The following is a 21489-nucleotide window of genomic DNA, read 5'->3' on the forward strand; positions in this document are numbered from 1 at the left end:
TTCTTCTTGCCCCTTTGAATAGAACTTAGCCTCCGATTATATAACAAAATGACTTGATCTATGATGTCAAGTTCTCTTTGTCCAACATCTGGGAGTTCATCCTTAATGTTTGCACAGAATGTTTTTCACGAGTGGACCACATCAGCTCCTTTTTTGTTTTGTGCTTGGTGATGTTATGGGGCTTGCAATGATTGAAAGGGATATGGAACTTTGATTTGGAAGTGAAGGTGAAGTTGGATATAGCAGAGAGTTCAAGTGTGTGGTTTAGAATCACTTCGACAAGAAAATGAAAATATCTTGATTTTTACACGACTAATTTTGACTTCTAACGTAAAACAACATGAAAAAACGAACAACCATTGTTTTGTAATCTCGGATTTTGATTTTGTTTGAAAGCTAGGCTTTTGAATTTTATCCAAATTTTTTTTCTTTAGTGTAGTCTTAAGAGAGTCACTTGTTACACTTCTTTTCGTTTTCTTATTTCTATGTTATTTTTTCTTTGTTATTTCATCACTTTTTTTTTTCATCTTAAAAAAGGTTATAATTGAAAAAATATGTTATTTTGAAATAAAAAAATGATATACAGAAATACTAAATTTCATCAAAAATTTGACAACAGAGAGAATAATTTGTTTCTTGATACATTTATAATATTTTCCTATTATATTATAATTTTTGACTAGTTTTTGAATGGTTTATACAGGTATTTGTTGGGTTAGAGGGGGAGAGAAATGAGTAAAAGGAACTGTTCAACTATTTTGTAAAAGAATTAAGCAAGTTTATTATATTTGTAAAACAATAAAATACTAAATACATATGAATGGAGGAAAAGTTTTACAAATCCAAAACCATGCAATTAAGATAGTTATAATTTTTAATTATTCGAACTTTGATCTAGAATATTAAATATTTAATGTTCAATTTTCTTAATACTGTAATCAAAATGTTATTTTCATGGTCTTTCTAAAAATAAACATGGCTTTAGAATACGTAACTTACTTTACCGTTTATTTAATAGCTTTTTATGATATGAACATTAATGGCAATTACATTGTGAGAGTTGAGGGTAAGCTTCCTGGTTTCTTTAACCACGGAAATTTTCGTAACTTTGAGGGGATTAAAATGTTCTAGAATTTCAATTTAAATTGTTTTTAAAAATTATTTTATTTAAGATAAATTATGTTTACTGTCTAGATTAATTATTACAATTACTTCCGTATAAAAATGCTTATTTTAATGTTAAATAGTATTTAAAAATTAAATAATGTCATTCCATCGAGATTAGGTTATCTTGCCATATTTTTTTTACTTAATACTAATACATTTTTCTTCTCCCTTAACTTTTAATGACGACTTTTATAATTATTTTAAATGACATAAGTAAAAAATATTTTGCATGCAGTGTCTTGGAGAAATTTTTTTGGTAGAGTTTTTAAATTCAAAAATATTTTTTATAAATATTGAAAAAATCAACAAATTTCTAAAAAAGAACTTAGTAATATGGATAAAAGAAAATCTAAGAGACATAAATGTAAGACAAGAAAAATTATAAAAAATTCCATATTTTTATTTTTTTTCATATAAAAAAAATTCTACCATTTTAAATAATCAAATTATTACAATGATTTTTATTTAAATTGTTTTTTAATCAACATATTTATATTTTACTATAAATTTTTTCAAATTTTCTAAATAAATAAATGATCATTAGAAAAAAATTACCAAATTGAGAATAAAAAAATAAATATTACTTTTTGGGGTAACCTAATATAGAGTGGATGATTTAATAATTTAAAACATGAACTGGTGAGAAAACAAATATGGAGATTGACATGATGATGAAGACATGAAGAATATGTACACGAGCACATACCTTCTTAATGAGCATATTTCTTGTCAAATAGAATGATGAATTTATTTGATATTCCTATGTCTTCCATACCATTAAATAGAAAGAATTCATTACCTTAGTTCTTTTTATAATAAGCTTTATTGTAGATGAATAAACACTTTTAGGACATCTCCATTACACAAGATATACTCAATATCATAAATTTCAGTCCTAAGTCTAATAAAACTTCTCTGCATTGAAATATATAGTAAATTTAAAACAATGGATAATAAATAAGACCTTAAAGCATAGGAATAAGAAATTATTTTCTTTTAGTAAGAAAACATTTGTTTTAAAATATTCCATAATAATAATTAAGACAAAAAAGTCTTGTGAAAATTGGACAATAGTGAGTGCTAAATTGTGTATTAAAACTTTTTAAAAAATTTCACAATTTTTTTGTCCAATTAAAGCAAATAGATTAAGTTTATACGTGATAAATACGTTATTACGTTCTTTTTCTTAAGAAATTGTCTCTAACGAAAAACATCAGACACAACTTCAAGTTTTACATAGACAATCAAAAATACTTTTCAAAACTTGTTTTCTCAAATTTCTCTTTACATTAGTTACATTTGAATAACATGCAATATAAAAATACTAGAAAGAAGAAAGATTTACTCTATATATTTTTATACTGTTTTGTTTAGAACATCAAACTACATCTAGTTATCAATTAACTTGATTGAGTTTCACTAAGAAAATTATTGTTCAGAAGATACAAATAATTGTTGTTTAAACATAAGCTACTCCTAATTAAACTTAAGTATTGTTTGTATTCATAATTACTCTTAGCTAAAAATCAAGCATTATTTGGAATGAAACTAGTCTCAGCTAAATCATTGAGTATTATTTGGAATGTAGTCACTCCTAACAAAGACTAATTATTGTTTTCACACAAATTATTCCATTAAGTAGATCTTATAAAAGCCCAAACTGATAGGATACATATGGTCAGGTAGAACTCTCCAAGTTTGTGCTAACCTATCAAAATAAGGCACCAATGGAGTCATTATTTATAGCATATTTCCTCATTAAGTTCTCGTCCAAAGGACAATAACTCACATCGTGATCTCTTAGCATCGATGGGTCCTTCAACAAGAAAGGCAACAATGTAGACATTATCTTAGAAGGATCCGACAATCTCATCCTAGAGTAGGTAATCCATTTTAACTTAAATGCTTTCAACAATGAAGACAAGTATGAGACCTTGATTGTCGGGCTATGTCTGGCTCATGAGCTAGGAGTAAAAAGGTTGCACTGTTATAACGATTCCCAATTTATCACATGCTAAGTAAAAGGAAACTATCAAACTAAGGAGTCATCTTTGCAAAAAAAACACTTCCATATGATAAAAGAACTTTTCAAAACAGTTATATGAGTTTGAGATCAACCATATATGCCAAGAGAAGAAAATGACAAGGCCAACCAGTTGTCCAAACTGGCCAACACAAAGAAAACCGGCCAAGATAAAACTCCCATCCAACAAACCCTCTCAAGTCCAAGCTGGGATCATGACAACATATTCGAGATTTCCTCAACCTCACCAAGGTGGATAACCTCAATCTTAAGTTATCTGTTGACTTACCCGTCAACTCAATAGAAGCAAAGTACATACAATGACAAGTGGAATTCTATCTTTGCATAATGGAAAATTCTTTAGAAGAGGGTTTGTCGTAACTCTACTCAAGTGCCTAGAACAGGAACAAGCCCAATACGTGCTTGTCGAGATACATCACAGCACATGCGACATGTACTCTAGAGCCCGATGCATATCTACGTGAGTACTATTATTCGAGTACTACTAGCCTACGTTAAGAAAAAAGGACCTTGAATACATCATGAAGTGCCAATAGTGTCATTAATTCAGCCCACTGCATTAGGTTCCTCCTGAAAAGCTACACACCTCCTAGCATTCGCTACATGGTGAATGAACATATTGGGTCCCTTCCCACTAGCAAAGGAGCAAGTCAAGTTTCTCATCATGGTCGTAGACTATTTTACTAAATGAATAGAAGCAAAAGATCCTAAGCATGGACCTTGAGACAAGTGGCAAGATCTGAGTAGATTGAAGAACCTTGATGGTTGGAATGCAAGGAAAGATTCACCAATAAAAGACTCTTTAATGATCAAGTTAGTAAGAGAGTTTGAATATTTTAAGTAGAAAATCATAAGAATGAATGAATGTTGGTATTTCATGTGAAATGTCATGTGTATTTATATGGCTTATGAGTTTTATGAATGATGTGATAAAATCATATAATAATAATAAAATAATAATTTTTTGTATATATGATAATTAACATAATAATTATAATAATATGATACCCTAGACCAAATATCCTGCAAATATATGATTATCATAACATAATCAAATTATTGAGATTTGATACATATTGTTAATATATGAATATTTATACCAACAAATATATTTATGAATTTAATGGGTTTGATGAAGTCGCATTACTTAACATATTTGTTGGACTGGATATCTACACTTTTTATTTTTATTTTTTAGTAAATATTTTTAGACCCCAACATGAGAAAAATAATGGCATATTAATTTTTTAATGTTTTTTTCTTTCAAAGATGTAAAACACTGTCCATTAATAATTTAATACCTTAATATATTGGGTTATAAAGTTTACTATTATTATTATTACCCGTAGAAACAAAGGCAGCGAGTGTGTCTACTATGATAATAAAAACTGATATTTTAATAAAATTAGTCGATATTAAAATTATAAAAATTGTGTATAAAAATTTATAAAAGTAAATTCTTTATTAACTTTTATAATATCACAGTTATATAACAGAAATATTTGTAGTTTTCTATCAAAATAATAAGTAAACTTATAATAAATATGTATATAAAAAACATCTTTAAAAATTTTAGTTTTTGTCAACTATTATAATTATATAATAATGAAAATATAATCTAGATAGTTTGTTTAGATAATAAAAAGAAAAAAGTGGTTAATAAAATATAAATATCGAAAGGATAAAAAAGATTAAAAAAAACGTACAAAATTCAATTTCTATTATTATTATTATTATTATTAGTGTTTTAACAATTTTAATTACCAGTTTGCTACAAATATAAAAACGAAACCGAGTAAGAATGATTACATGTAATTATGCAAGAGTGAAACTGCGAACTTTGAGCTCAAAACACGAGCGTGACCCGTCAAAACGCTTTCCCGCTCAAATTCTGTTACGAGCCTAACGAACAAAACCAGCGAGTTTCCATCTGCGAGCTAGTTTGCAGATTTTCCTCTGATAATCACATCCTAACGCTATTTCTTCTTCTTCTTCTTTTCTCTGAATCGAAATGCAGCAGAGATCTTCAAGCTCGAGCTTCCGCCCCAGCGACGAATTCAGAGCCATCAACATCGGTGTAGATCAGCAGCAACACACAAAGCGGAGAAGAACCTTCGATGAAGACTCGCTCGACGAGCTACCGATTTACCACCGGAGCGTCACCGGAAGGAGAGACACTTCCCGTTCACGCTCACCGCCGGCGGAAAAATGCATTCACTTAATCCCCGTGATCCTGCTGCTCTGCCTGTTCACTCTCTGGTGGTTCTCTGTTCCAGGTACGTCGCCGTTTTAACCAATATAACTTAGTTTTCCGTTAAGCACTTATGCTTAGCTTATACTAAGCGATATAGATTCAGAATTGTGATCTTCTTCGAGGTTTACAGTCCAATGTTCCTAGTTAAGAAGCGTTCGGTAACTAAGAACTGATGAGTATTGCTTTCAATTTGTCGATGCGAAATCTTTTGAAAATTAACAGTGAATGTGGAGATTAAAGACGGTAGGATTACGGCGATTCAGCAGATTCATGCACCACTGCCTAACAACACTCGAATTGATCTTGCCATGCTGGCAGTTGCCGCGTCATCACCGATTCCTGCTAATAATCCTCAAAATCTGTCAGGTGAGGACGAAACTTTCTTGCATCCTGCGAGTTCGCCTAGTGAAGAAACATTTTCTTTTTCTTAAAGTGGAAGACCTGAGTGACTGAAGAGTTTTCGATTGATAACATAGGATAGAAATATAATCTGAATTTGTGCTTCTTTGATAGCGTAGAAATATAGTCTCCGTCTTTATGTAAAGAAGAATAATGAACTTTGAAATGCACTTTATAATTTTTCAAGAATACAAATTCAGGTGGAACCCATTAAATGCGTGATTCAGTAGGTTTCGAATAACTCCTTTAGTTACATGTTAAGGTTGTGTTGTCAATATTCCAATGGTAACTTCATACATATACACAAATGCATTCTGAACGGATAAGAGCTTCTTATATATGCTTAGTTGACTTTACATCTATAATAGGAAGGGGTGAGGGTAAAAGAAGATGATGACAACTGTAGCTTTTGATATTATGATCAACAAAAATAGTTCAATTTGTGTTTTTCGGACCTTCTGTTGGAACAACAGCCAAAAATTAAGTTGGAATTTGGAGCTCAATTGCTACCTTAGGGACTCAATTCACTCATCAATTGTCAGCTTATATGTACATAGTTGAGCTGTTGTGTCATTTTCAAGAAAACATACGAAGGTCGTGACTGAATTAAGTTAATGATTTCGGTTTTAGGATACATTTCAATGTTAATAAACTATGGTAGTTTTAGTTTTTAAAAGATTATTTATGTTTTCAAATTTTAATGTAATTTTAAAACATAATATATCGATCCTGTAACTGGCCTTTTTTTTTTTTACTTTAAGAAACACTGACTTCTTTTTAAATGCATTATATTTTTTCTGTAATTTCTTTTTGCACCTTATTTTTCTACCAGGGCACTTTTAATTTGTGGTGAAATATATTAATAAGACATTAGTGTATCATGAAAATTGATGTATTTATTGGACAACTAACAATATAAATACTTTTTATTGGTAAAAAAAATTATTGAATTATCATTACTGTTATTAAATATAATTACCACTTGAAATATGTTTTATGGATTTATAAGTAAAATTTAGATTTACGACATTTTTAATTAAAACTAAATTTAACTATTTTTATTAGTTTTCATAATTAGATATTTGTTTTTATATAATTAAGGTAGTATTGATTTAGTGGATAATATCCACGGAAATTCATTAATGGATAGATTGAATGAATTTGATCAGATTAATCACTTTTTAAATTTATCAAAATATACTAATAAATTATTTTTATCCAATTCACTTGCTAAAAACACAGGTTCGCTTGATAGATTATTGATTAGGTAATAGATAAAAACACAGATTACCAGGTCACGATTGGAATATTGGTTGCACCTGCACGGTCCCATGACACTTATCACCATATGTGACCTCATTGGACGTGTCACAATGTTTCATAAGGCCTAATAGGTTCCCATACACATATCATTCCTCATAATGCAATTAATTAATATATATCCTAATCATATTTTAAAATAATATTTTCGACAGCGTTTTTTCTTTTAAACTTAAAATAATTATTTTCAAAGCAACAATTTAAACAAAAAAAAAAGCATAATTGAAGAAGTTAATAAAATGAATAAAAATCACTCATTTTTTAAATAAATAGGTTAAAAACACATAAAAAATATAAATGAAAGGTATTTGTTTTATTAAATTAAAATTTCTCTGAGAAAAAATAAACTTGTGCAAACTTGCCTCTAAGAAAATGAATAGACATTTAAATTTATATGTAAATATATTAATGTGTGTCTATAGATGGCACGCACATTCAAATTAAAAGATTGCTAAGTGTTAAAATAGACTTTAAATATAGAGCTTTATTCTGCATTATCCTATAAGTACATATATTTTCATACTTTTGCTGAAGTTACTAATCAATGAATGAGGCAATGGTCATAAAAAATGGGGCGATAGCCATAAAGGAGAATAATGGTGTAAGTGCAATAGCAATGTAACTATATAAAAAGATAAAAAAAGTCCCATAAAAATAACACTTTGACTATGTAGAAAGGACAAAGTCCTATAGTCTATCGATATACAACTCTCTAATTACAATCACGTACCAAAATATTAAAACAATGAAAAATGTTCTACCAATAGAGTAATCAATCCAAATAAGGAAGGGAATTAGGAGAGAAACATAATTTTTTTTAGATTTAGATATTCAAAATAGATAAAATTTCATTATATTAAACTAATATGATGTTTTCAGGATATGTTAATTTCATAATTGAGAAAAAGGATGCAACTAACGTGAAGTTTTTGAAAACTAAAACTATTTTTTTTTTCAAAAAGTTTTAAATTGTACATTTTTAAAGAATTACATTACAGAATATAATTTTAAATTGTTCCGAAAGTTTTATTAGGTAGTGTTAATTAAAATGGGTAAAAATAAATTACGTATTCTAAAATATATTTTTCTAGGCTCTTGTTAATATGTGTTAAAATTTGAAAGTCATTTTTGTCAATATAATAGAAAGTGTGGCAACAAGAATATGGAGGTCTTGTCTTTTCTAAGCGTTCAAAAATAGACTATTTTTACATTTTGTTTTCCAAAAAGTAAAAAACATTATATTCTGAATTATTTTAAAATTTTTATTTCTTGCACTCCCATATTTTCTTTCTCTATCTCTCACTTTTTAAAAGTGAATATTTTGTTTATTCTATTTTATAATTTATTTAACTTTCAAAACCTCCATTAATATCATTCATTGATATGCTGAACTGTTGCTTTAAACATTTAATTTAATAATGAATAGTATTTTATGTAAAGGTTCTGTAGAGATTATTCTTTAAGTATTTTTTTTCTCTAAAATATTCAAGCATCTTTTTGACGTGGCAATAATTTCCGTAAATAAATTTTAAATTTAACTTAATTTTAAAACATTTATTTATAAAATAAAATTTACACTTATATATTATAAATTAACTTTATTTTTAATTAATATAAAATATCATTATATAAGAAAAAAACAAACATAAAAATGTAAGTTGTTCCTATTAAATCTAGTAATCTTACGTCGTTTAAGAGTCGAAGCAGGTTAAATATTCATTTTTCTTTTTATCCTCTAAAACCTTTTTCAAAGCACCACTTTAGAAATGAAACCATACTCCAAAACACAAATATATGATAATTAACTTAATGTTATCATTTTGACGGAGTTGATATCGGAATATAAAAAATACTACAATAAATTTAAGTACTTGGTTTTAAATATGTGCAACTCCTTTTATTACTCTTTTTTGTTTTCGGAGTTTAATATATTTAAAAGAGGACTATTTAACACTCTTTTAACATATTCTTGCTATGCATTTTTATTAAAATATTATAAGTTATAAATTATGAGTGGAATTATAAATTATAGGTGGACTTCATTAAATAAAAAAATACTAAATTTTATACTACAATATGGATAATTTTGAATTTTCTCACATCTCATTAAGTTACAAGAAGAACCGTGAAAGTGTAGAAAGTAAAAAAGAAAACCCATTTAAATGAATAACCCACTTTCAAGAAATCAAGTTGTCGTGTGCCTTCTTGTTTTTCTTTTAGGAGATTTCCTTTTGCACCCACATAATTTTCTTCTACGCTTTTATAAATATATAAGAAATTCTCATTTCGTCTTTTCTATTTCTTGAAACCATTTTTTCATGAAAAAAATACACTCATATTTCACAATCTAAAAATAATATTTTACACCCAAAAAAAAATTCTGTATGGGGTATCTTCTGGATTGTATAGTTCTTTAGTCATTTTTTTTGCATAAAAAAGTTTTTAAATTGTGAAATCTAGAAGTAATTTTTATTATATAATTCAAAAATTATTATTGAGAACTGGAAAATGTAGGACTAAAAAAAGATATGATTGAAAGAACAACGATAGAAATAGATGACAAAGAACTAGTGACTTTCGATAACTTTAACATCAAAATCTTTGGACATAACACTCGTAATTGCATAATTAGAAACTTAATTACATGTAGATACATAAATTATAAAAGACACACTTGTGCTATTATCTAATCAGTTTACTGTGTAAAACTTTTTAAAGTAGGAAAAAAAAAACTCTATTGAGTGGTATATTTGACATGATCAATAACATAAGATAATTATTTTAATTGAGTGCATTGGTTTGAATATACCACAGAGTTGCTACTATCTGTGAGATTTCAGACTTGATTCAAATCTCTTCTCGTCCAACCATCATGGATAAAATCTGAAGGAAGGGACAGTTGAGTTAATTAAACTCAATAATATATATTCCTGTTTTCTCTTTGTTTAAAAATTTTGTTCTTGCAATATTGGGAGTAGTTGGTGAATGGTTGGTATTTAAACGATAGCAGATGACTTATCCTAGGTATTCTTGATCTTTCACATCACGAAGTTGATCAAAGAAGTCCTTCACTTTCAATCATTTTACCATTCAGCAGGCAACTACATAAAAAAGGTAAACATCAATCACCATTTGATACCCACTAAAAGGGAAAAATATACACTTAAACTCAAAATCTTGAAGATTATTTGTGGTCACGAATCATCCAGCGTCGACCAATATGGTCTCATGTGTCCATTTCACAAGCTTATCCTTGTGACCATGCCCTTTCAGCAAGCTCCTCTTTTCTTAGATATGCAATGCAAGAATTACCCTTGTGCAAGACAGTGGGTATATTAATATTCTATATGTTTTTCTAGACGCAAAAGAGTAAGGATATTTGCCATTTTTGGTTGTCTGATTTTGCATTTGTCCTGGGCTATAAGTCCACAACCTCAGACATAGAAAACCAAACAGTGTTGTCCTTGGAACAAAAGGAGGGTACAGCTAGCCTGCAGAGATTAACATGCTTGTGGAGACTCATATAATGTTCACGTTCTCTGTTCTTGTTGCTTTTCTATTTTGACACCCCACTTCCAGACTGGCACTTACGTTCTGACATCAGAAATCATTGAAGGTAAGACCCAGATGAAGAAGCAGCATCAGAAGATAGAAATATATCACTGTTTGGTTCCTCCACTCTGTAAAATTTTGTTTCTCTCAAATGTTTTAGGACTCCAAAGTGAACAAGGTTGCACCATGATATAGCATACTTTTAGGAATTCGTGCAAAGAGGAATGTCCCATGTGAAATATCCAGACACAGGGATGGGAACCCAAACCTTTCCAACAATGATCCCTTTATATTTTTATTCCACCTGTCCTCCTTCTGCACTATGAGCCATTTCTAGAAATCAGTTTTCTCTCTGTTTATATTGTGTGCAAATTTCTTTAACAATAAGCAGCAACACAAGTCCACACCTCCTACCACTGCCAAATTCAGAAGATTTCTGACCCTGCAAAGCACAAGAGGTATTACACTGTAAAACATTTCTAATCACACACAGCAAGAGGTATTATTAAACTGTGAAACATTTCTAATCACACTTCTGATTTTTCTTTCGTGCTGAATTAGTTAACTTTTGAACTTTTCTCACAATTCTATAACTGTCCTTGCACTACGTCAATTTATATCTGGACAGTTTAGGAATCCAATCATGGTGGTTTAGGAAGTCATTCTGATTAGTCTGTTAGATGGATGTCATGAAAAATTCCCCAACATTCATTTCTCACGCAAGCAGAAGAAGCACTTTTGGCTCACCACAGCTTTTCATCCAAATTTCTCTCCCATCATTACGTGTCCTTCTCTGGGGATTTTCCTCTATCCATTGGGGACACTTGTGTTCTGACATAATTAGCGAAAAACCCAGACAGTATCTTATCTTAGTTGTGTTTCTATGCATTAATTAGTGTCCCCTCCTAAGTAATCAACCTCCACCACTCATTGCAATATCCCACCCTCATGCAAACAAAATTAGCCTGAAAAAAAATGATGAACCAGAAAAATCAAAACCAGCAAAAAGCCCCACACAACTCATCATTCGCTGTACGAGTCCCACTCCTATCACATGCCCTTGCCATTCCAATTACTAACACTCCACCACCATCATATCATTCTTGGACAACATCATATGTAGATCCAAAGTACACATCAAACACTGAACTCAATCTCTATCCTCATCCCACATCAACAACATGCAGAGATTTAGTATTCATTTCCCAAATTTACCATACAACACATCCACTCATGTCTTTTGTTCATACCAGATGTGCCCCAGTCTTTTTTTCAAATCTTTTGTTACCAACTAACAACAACAGCACACAAATTCTATAACATGAAACTCATAGTCTTCCATGAATTTTTTATTCTCATTCAACAGCAAAATGCAGGGATTTATTGTCTATAACTATGGTAATTGAGTACTGACAAGTGATTTGCATAGTTAATTCTTACTTTTTGAGAGATTAATTGTGTGACATGTGCACGAACGGAACAGAGAGTGAGAAGAATGGAGGCATTTCCCAGAGACCAACGTGGCTCGCTCGAAGTGTTCAACCCCTCGTCTTCTTACTCCAACGAGAAGCCGGTCAACTCGCCATTGCGCACTCAATCCACGTGGAAGACGTGGATGGAGTCGCGCGCCGAGGACCCACAGGAGCAGCAGCAACGCGGCGGTCCCGATGAAGTCACAGCCACGTCGTGGATGGCGCTAAAGGACTCCACTCCGCCGGTTCCATCACAAACACTCGCCGCGGTGCTCGGTGAGCCTCCGGCGGAGGTCGGAAATGCCGCGAAGCGCGCTGCGGAATGGGGTCTGGTGCTGAAGACGGACACGGAAACCGGGAAGCCGCAGGGAGTGGCGGTTCGGACCTCCGGCGGGGAGGAGCCGAGCGCGAAGGTGACCGGTAAGCCGAGGAGGGACTCCGGAAACTCCGTTCGGAGCTCCGGCGAGTCCTCCGACGACGGGAGGGAGTACCGGGGAGGAATCCCGAGGGTTTCGGAGGACCTGAGGGATGCTCTGTCGGCGTTTCAACAAACTTTCGTGGTTTCGGATGCTACCAAACCCGATTACCCGATAATGTACGCCAGTGCCGGATTTTTCAAGATGACGGGTTACACATCGAAGGAAGTCATAGGGAGAAACTGGTACGTCGAAGTTACTTTTTTTAATTGAGAATTACTAAGCTTAATTATGAAGGATTAAAAAAATATAAGTTTGTGGAAACATTAAAAAACAGAGAAATGAAGTCGAATGTGGTTTTATACTGTTATTTAATGAGGGATTATGGAGTTTAATTAATTCAGATTAAAGTGAACAGAATAAAAATTACAATTATTGAGGAAAAAGAAATATGATGGAAGAGTGTCTATAACTGTAATAACTGTAAGGAAAAGGACAATAAGAAAACAATAAACGGGTCGGGTGGGTTGGCAGCCGGTTTTTGCAGGGAGCGGACACGGATCCGGATGATGTGGCAAAGATAAGGGAAGCCTTACAAACGGGTCAGACCTACTGTGGAAGGTTACTGAATTACAAGAAGGACGGCACTCCCTTTTGGAACCTTCTCACTATTGCCCCAATCAAGGACCACGATGGCAGAGTCCTTAAACTTATAGGGTACCCCACTTAAACACTTTCTTTACTCATACTTTCTTCTCTATTATTGCTGTAATTAATTATTGTGGCCAATGCCCATCGTTGCCATGGGACCTTATATATATATATATATATATATATATATATATATATATATATATATATATATATATATATATATATATATATATATATATATATATATATATATATATATATATCATACTCTCATATATAATCGACACTTCCTTCCTTTGGTCATTGTTCACAGCTTGTCCTTTGCAAATTTTAAGATAAGAAACACTCCACACCGATAATGACCCTTCTGCCATATCCTTTTCTTTCCAATTACAAAATGCCAAACACTGCTCTGTCATGTCTATTATAACTACAAATTTTATATTTCATCATATGCTATTTTTTTTATTTATCTATCTATCTATATAATCATCATACATCTACCCGTTGATATCTACCAAATAAATTTGATTTAATGCATTTCGTGTAATAAGTATCAATTTTTTTTCTTGATTATATATGAACTTGTGTTTTTAGTTAAATTCAAGAGAAAAGGTTCTTTCTTTTAAAGGAATAGAAATGTTGGTGTTATTTGAATTTACTTGGTATAGGATAATATATTTGTCCCAAACATTTATGAATATAGGCCATTTTGATCAGTTATAATGTTAGAGATATTTTAGTACTTAAAAAGAGGGAAAGAGTGGGTCACGCCAAACCTGATATGTGACTAGAAAAGGAAACATGAGATGTAGAGATGATGAATGCATTTTTTTCTTAGATATTTTGCTATTTTAGGCCAAATAATGGATTTTGTTCAATCCATATCTTTGTTACTGTTCTTCCAACTAAATAATTCATCATTGCATCAACTGACAAACAGGAGACAAAGATGGACTGCACGTGGATTTTTTTTTTTTTAATTTAGTTTTGACTTGCACGTGGCTCTTGAGATGATGGAACGTTGGCATGCATCGTTGTCTGATACAGATACCAGACTCCCGAAGTCTGGTTTTTCACTTTTAGAAGGAAAAAAAACGAATTTGAGAGCTGTGACTGCTTTTTAGAAAATTAATTATTGAAATTTATGTAATTTAATAATGTCTTGTACATGTGTATGTATTTGATCATAGTTTTAATTATTAAATCTTTATTAATAATCAGGATTCCATCAAAAGATGCACACATAATCTTTTAAACGTGTACTGTTAAGTAAATTTAATGGAAGTTGTTCTAAAATGAAAACAGACTCAATTAAGTATTGTATGTGTATAATGATGACAGAATGCAAGTGGAGGTTAGCAAGCATACAGAGGGGACGAAGGAGAAGATGCTACGTCCCAATGGATTACCCGAATCCTTGATTCGATACGATTGTATGTATTGCAGATATCCTATCATATTTCTAAATTGTATAAGATTGTGCAACCTCAACCTATGTCATCATTGCTTTTAACGAAAGAATAATCACAATATTATCCATGATTAGAAGTATAATTAAGAAAGTAAGGTATTTATATAGTGTTATAGTTTCGATTCAAATTCGTCGAGTGACATTGTTACAGTAAATCACCGTATTTATAATGTGAGATTATTAGATGTAGTATCCAAATATGAACCTACATTTCAAGTTACATTAGAAAGTTAGTTGAACAGTGTATTTACTCATTTTCTATAATGAATTAAAGATGGTGTTAATCTTTTACATAAATTGAACTGATATGTTATTGATAAATTGAACTTATATGTTATTGATGTTGTATAATGTAGCTCGTCAAAAAGAAAAGGCAAATAGTACAGTATCTGAGCTGTTGCTGGCTGTGAGGAGGCCACGGGCGCTGAGTGAATCAGGAGGCCGTCCCTTGATCAGAAAGTCAGCATCCGGTGATGATGATCAAGAAAAACCAGAAAAGTCATCGAGGAGAAAATCTGAGAGTGTGGCTTCTTTTAGACGCAAATCACATGCAGGAGACACAAGTTCAATGGAGAGAATCACTGAGCTACCTGAAAAGAAACACAAGACATCTCGTCGCCGTTCCTTCATGGGGTACGTATGCATGCTTATTTACTTGAGTTATTTATAAAGAAATAGTTTTTTAACTACTTTTAAAAGGAGATTCTTTTAAAAATACTACTTTTCCTTCATGGGGAATGATCTTCTGGCTAAAGTACAAGTTTTTTGAATGAGTGTATGTGATTTGCATTTCTTGGTCCATGGTTCAGGTTCATCAGGAAAAGTCAGTCCAACTTTGGAAGCTTCAATGACGAAGCTGTTATTAAGGATAGTTCAGAGAGTAGTGATGAGGATGATGAGAGGTCTGGTAGTTTTGATGGCAAAGTAAAGAAGAGGGAAAAGAGAAAGGGTCTTGATCTTGCTACCACACTTGAACGTATTGAGAAGAACTTTGTTATTACTGATCCTAGGCTGCCTGATAACCCCATTGTAAGATCAGCTTTTCTTTTCTATTCTTTTCTTTTTTTTCAAATTAAGAGAATAAAATTAGAAGAAAACGATGATGAGAATGCGTCTACGTAGACCACAGACAATTTGAATGTTGGTAAGTTCCAAATTAACTAGAAGGTCAGTTTATAACAGTGGGAGCAAATCTTGAATTTACAAGTCAATTTTATAAAATTAAATTTAAAATTCACTTTTTAATATGACATGAAATTTCTATCTCACAAATTATATATTAGTGAAATTGATTTGTTTGTTCAAGCAAGACAAAATCTCATTACTCAACAATTTGGTTTTCCAGATCTTTGCATCTGATAGCTTCTTGGAGCTTACGGAGTATAGTCGTGAAGAAATCTTGGGAAGAAATTGCAGGTATGGTTGAAATGAATATCAAACTGGAGTATTGCATATCGGTGCTTCAAGCATTACCTCAGGCTTCATTAACTGGAGTATATGAATGCTTCCATGAAGGATCAATGGAAAAATTCAGTAAACTGAACTCTAAAATTGTTACATTGGCAAAAGTTATCTTATTTATATGCTACATGATTATATAGGTTTCTGCAAGGGCCTGAAACTGATCCAGCAACAGTGAGAAAAATTAGAGAGGCCATTGACACTCAAACTGACGTCACTGTGCAACTCATTAATTATACAAAGAGTGGTAAGCTTATTACCTTTCTTCAGTAAGCTAACTTGTTTTAGATTGGTTAAGTGTTGGTATTACCTGAATTATTCGTATGGAAGTATATGATGAAAAGTTCTCAGGATATTCAATGTCACACTATATTCTCTTTATTAAAAAGAACCAGGAAAGGAAAAATATTTCAATATTTTGACATATAACTATGCTTTCATATCATGAATCCTTCATAGAGTCTTATAATGAAAATCACTATTTAATAACTTGAAGCTAAATATGGTTGCTAATTGTTCTGCTCGATTCAGGTAAAAAGTTCTGGAACTTGTTTCATTTGCAACCTATGCGTGATCAGAAGGTACAGTTTACAATGTCCTGCAATATAACTTTTGTTTTCGTAGTTAATCATGTCCCATTTACCAAATCTTCGAGCAGAAACAATTTCTTACTTGTTTCTGTGTTGAACAGGGAGAGGTACAGTACTTTATTGGAGTTCAACTTGATGGTAGTCAACACGTGGAGCCTCTTCACAACCGCATTGCAGAAAATACTGCAAAAGAGGGAGAACAATTGGTCTGGTTTCTATCCAAGTGCTTCATTCGTTTAACATATATTGAAATCTCCAATTTTCTGTTGGATTCTCGACATCATTATATAATCCAAACAGAGGCTTTTAGTTTGAAAGTCTACAAAATAAAAGCCTATGGTTCCTTCATTTTGAACTAAGAGAGTTTTTGTGTATAATTTTTGGGTATTATATGTAATAGCAAGAAACTTTGTTCATTTTATTGTGCTTTGTACTTTCAAAGTTATAACAAATTTATTTGACATCCATCCTCAGGTAAAGGAAACTGCTGAAAATGTTGATGATGCATTGAGAGAACTTCCAGATGCTAATTTGGTAACGTATCCTAATCATCAGTATCCTTTGAAAAGCTATTGCATTCAGTTTTTCTCATAATATTTTGATTATCTTCAGAAACCAGAAGATTTATGGATGAATCATTCAAAAGTGGTTCACCCGAAACCACATAGGAGGGATGAAGCTGCTTGGAAAGCTATTCAGAAGGTATATATATTACTTATGTATTTGAAATTATGCCAAATTTTCTGTTATTTCTTGCTATTGCTATTGACTACTGAAAAATTTAGGAAGTAGCAGTATAAATTATTATCTCATGTAAGTTACATTTTGCAAATTGATTATGTGATCGTGGTTGTGCAGATCCTAGAAAGTGGAGAGCAGATTGGCTTGAATCATTTTAGGCCAGTTAAACCTTTGGGATCAGGAGATACTGGCAGGTTTATTTCTCGATTCTCTTTTCGACTTCCCAATATTTGAAACGTGCATGAACAATTTCATGAGTCTTACGTTAGTAGCTTACTGAAACATGTTGTAACTAAATGACTGTGATGATTTATCTGGAACTAGTCCGTAGTTTAGCTGAAAACATCTTGGAATTCTGAAACCATGATTAGAGTTTCTTCATTTATTTGAGTGATGCGAAGTTTTTCTATGTTCATTATTTTTTCCAATCAGGCTCCAGGAACTACATTTTTACATCACCTGTTATTGGATTTCAGTGTCTATCTGGTGGAGCTAGGTGAAACTGGCCAATATTTTGCCATGAAGGCTATGGAAAAGGGTATTATGCTCAATCGTAACAAGGTACAACATTAAATTATTTGACACTTTTTTTGTTTTAAGGTGTCACCTCCTACCTTCAACAGTTATAGAAATGTTTATTTGGAAATTGTTCAGTGCTGAGTTGGCTTTATATTCTGGTGATACATTTACTTTTTATCAGTTATTTGAAAAAAAAAATTCCATGTGGGTCAGTTTTAACAGCAGCTATAACTACAGGTGCATAGAGCTTGCACAGAGAGAGAGATCCTCGACATGTTGGACCACCCTTTTCTTCCTGCATTATATGCTTCCTTTCAGGTTTGTAACTACCAAGTACCAACTGAATATATGAGAAAATAACAAAAGTTAGTAAGATTTTGCATCTTCTTTCATATCTGTTAATTATTAGAGAGTGCATGAACATCAGGATCTTTTCATGGGATGGTTTCAGACATCATAAAAAGCCTTTATTTTCTATTTCATCAAACTCAAAAGTTTCTACATGGTAGAAAACAAAATTGTGCATGCATTTCTACTTACTATAAAATGAATTTTACCTTCTTTGGAATTTGATTAATTTGCAGACAAAAACACATGTTTGTTTGATAACCGATTATTGTTCTGGTGGAGAACTATTCATTCTTCTTGACCGACAGCCAGCTAAGGTTCTCAGGGAAGATGCAGTGAGGTATATATATATATATATATATTATACTATTATACAAGAAAGAATCTATGCATGTTTATCAAAAACTGAAATTTCTTTGATTAATCTTTTCCTTATTTTTCTATACATACATATATTTTACTACAACTTTATTAAACAGTTGTATATTCCCCCTATAAAAGCAGATGATCCTTCTTCAACAGTTACTTATTCTATTTTCCTTTTACTGAAATAATGTGCTTGATAATAATAGATTTTATGCCGCTGAAGTAGTTGTTGCATTGGAGTATCTTCATTGTCAAGGTAGGTTCTTATTCATCACCCAACATGATCACAATATATAATTGTTATTATACTTTTTGGGTAATATCAAAATCAGTAAATTCTGCGGCAATCATCCATAGATGTTCAAAATTATTTTTCTCAAATCTAGTATAGATGTTTAAACGTGTTTTTTCTCGAAATATGTTCGAAACCTTTTCTTTTAATTGATCCAGTAGCATTATATGATCCTTTCTCGGACTGAAATTCTCTCCTAGCAAGAAATTTTACTTAAAATTTTGTATTTGCATTATATTAAGACACTCAGACAGCATCTAAGATAATAACATTGTTTGGTGAAAATCCACAGGGATAATATATCGGGATTTGAAGCCAGAAAATGTGTTACTACAAAGCAGTGGACACGTGTCCCTAACAGATTTTGATCTGTCATGTTTGACATCTTGTAAACCACAGGTATGTTAGAGACAAAAACTTTAGATGATGAAGCTTTTATTTAGAACTCAGAAAAATTTATAAGATGCTGGTTGTGTTCTTTACAGCTTCTAGTTCCATCCATAAATGAAAAGAAGAAAGCACATAAAAGCCAACAAACTCCAATATTTATGGCAGAACCTATGAGAGCATCAAACTCTTTTGTGGGCACAGAAGAGTACATAGCTCCGGTTGGTTGTTTCTGGACATATTATTTAATCATTTATGCTCCAATTTCTTATCTTATTGAAACTTGCTTGAACTTTTTGTTTCTAACAATTTGTTATAAATTGCATTTGACAGTTCAATGATTGTGCAGGAAATTATAACGGGTTCAGGCCATACTAGTGCTGTGGATTGGTGGGCTCTTGGTAAATTTTTACTTCTTACAACTAAATCAATTTTAAAAAGTAGAATCTTTTAAAAAGAAAATTGAATGCATTGTATATTTACTATGTGGTGGATAAGTTTGGGGTTTATCAGTGAAAATTTTTGCCTTGAAGGAATCTTTCTCATCATGTTTTGACTGCATGAATTGCATTTTGTTCAGGAATTCTTCTATATGAAATGTTTTATGGATATACACCATTCAGGGGAAAGACCAGGCAAAGAACATTTACAAATATTCTTCACAAGGACCTTAAATTTCCCAAAAGTAAACAGGTGAGGTTGTTGTGCTGCACAATGACAACTATGGTTTTAAACCGTATTGCAAAACAATGTAACAATTTGATTAAATTCATGATCTCAAAATTGGACTTCCAAACGAAATGCTTGTGAAAATCCGAGCTGGTTAAAGTCTCTGGAAATGCGTGATGCTGAAAGATTAAACCTGCATAGTTAAACGAATTTATATGTAAATAAATTAAATGAGATAAAATGATGATGCAGGTAAGTTTCAGTGCAAAGCAGTTAATGTATCGGTTGCTGAACAGAGAGACCAAAAGCAGATTGGGTTCAAGAGAAGGAGCAAATGAAATTAAAAACCATCCATTCTTTCGGGGTGTCAATTGGGCCCTAGTTCGTTGCACTGTAACATCACTCAACTATTGCTATATCATCTGTAACTGTGCTTCTATATTTCTTATTGATGTTACATGTTTGATTAATGAAACATTCTTGTGTTGGCAGAAACCTCCTGAGCTTGATGCACCTCTCTTCGAAACAACTGAAGAAGAAAAGGAAGCCAATTTTGAAGATCAAGTGCAAGAGGAGATGAACGTCTTCTGAAGGTCTCTATATAAACATTCAGAAGCATATACTTTTTTTTTTTTTTTTTTACTTTGGAGATTCAATTCTACAAGTGATTCGTTAAACTTGGTTAATGAAGCTAATCAGTTAACTTTAAATAAATGAGCTGAACTTAAGTTAAGTGCGGTTTGATTATTCACTGGCTATCACGGAAATTCTAGTTTTGTATGAAACAAATGTATAAACAAAACTTTTAGCTGTATAGAACTGAATCACATTTGAGTAAAACAGAAACGAAAAAATTTTATATGAAATTTGAATAGTTTCAGGCTAAATCAGTTCTCATGAAATTGAGGCAAATGTTGAATTGGACTCATTATAGTCTCTGGTTTCACTGCACTGACAACTTTAGTGACTTGTGCTTGAATTGTTTACTGTGGTGCAGTGTTTGCAGGTCAAAGGATGAAAGTTTTATATGTTTGAGCTATTATGTTGGTTGCCAAGTTGAGGAATCTAAGTTTGGTTATGTAAAATGTTCGTTGTAAGTTATGAATGGTGTGATGTTTCTAATTCACCAAGTTGTAACTTTTTTTTGGTCTTGTTTGTTTAATTTCCTTGTGCCTTTCGTTCTCTGCTTCGTTGTCATGCCAATGGACACAACTTCACAGTCATTCGTAGTTACAAAATAGAAAAATAATATTTTAGTTACAGAATTATTCCCACCAATAAAAGTATAAAATTTAAATAAAAAGTATAAAATTTAAATAAAAGTACACAATTTAAATAAAAGTACGCAATCAATTTAACGTAGC

At 31.7% G+C, this 21489-nt stretch overlaps 1 protein-coding gene across 4 annotated transcripts; it reads left to right on the forward strand.

Moving 5' to 3' along the window:
* The first annotated feature begins 10510 nt into the window (after positions 1-10510).
* Positions 10511-21287, forward strand: LOC108340350 (phototropin-1). 4 transcript variants are annotated; one of them, XM_052877781.1, is made up of 25 exons: positions 10511-10800; positions 10897-11194; positions 12220-12869; positions 13159-13341; positions 14623-14714; positions 15109-15385; positions 15562-15781; positions 16098-16168; positions 16354-16460; positions 16745-16794; positions 16905-17009; positions 17278-17337; positions 17416-17505; positions 17662-17738; positions 18021-18105; positions 18301-18381; positions 18648-18751; positions 18984-19033; positions 19362-19468; positions 19555-19677; positions 19806-19857; positions 20037-20149; positions 20378-20518; positions 20618-20718; positions 21123-21287. In XM_052877781.1, exons 3-24 carry the CDS (start codon positions 12232-12234, stop codon positions 20714-20716), a joined length of 2925 nt encoding a protein of 974 aa, XP_052733741.1. In that variant the 5' UTR covers positions 10511-10800; positions 10897-11194; positions 12220-12231; the 3' UTR covers positions 20717-20718; positions 21123-21287. The 4 variants fall into 4 exon arrangements, with proteins under 4 accessions (XP_052733741.1, XP_017433162.1, XP_017433163.1 ...); XM_017577673.2 differs by having other exon boundaries at positions 10511-11194; XM_017577674.2 differs by lacking the exon at positions 10897-11194.
* Positions 21288-21489: the final 202 nt, after the last annotated feature.

Source organism: Vigna angularis, chromosome 5, assembly GCF_016808095.1.
Source record: "Vigna angularis cultivar LongXiaoDou No.4 chromosome 5, ASM1680809v1, whole genome shotgun sequence".
NCBI lineage: Eukaryota > Viridiplantae > Streptophyta > Magnoliopsida > Fabales > Fabaceae > Vigna > Vigna angularis.

Excerpts from the sequence above, each read along its gene's own strand:
- LOC108340350 (XM_017577672.2), top strand. Across the intron at positions 15,782-16,097 it reads GGCTGCCTGATAACCCCATT|ATCTTTGCATCTGATAGCTT; the intron begins GTAAGATCAGCT and ends TTGGTTTTCCAG. Across the intron at positions 16,169-16,353 it reads ATCTTGGGAAGAAATTGCAG|GTTTCTGCAAGGGCCTGAAA; the intron begins GTATGGTTGAAA and ends ATGATTATATAG.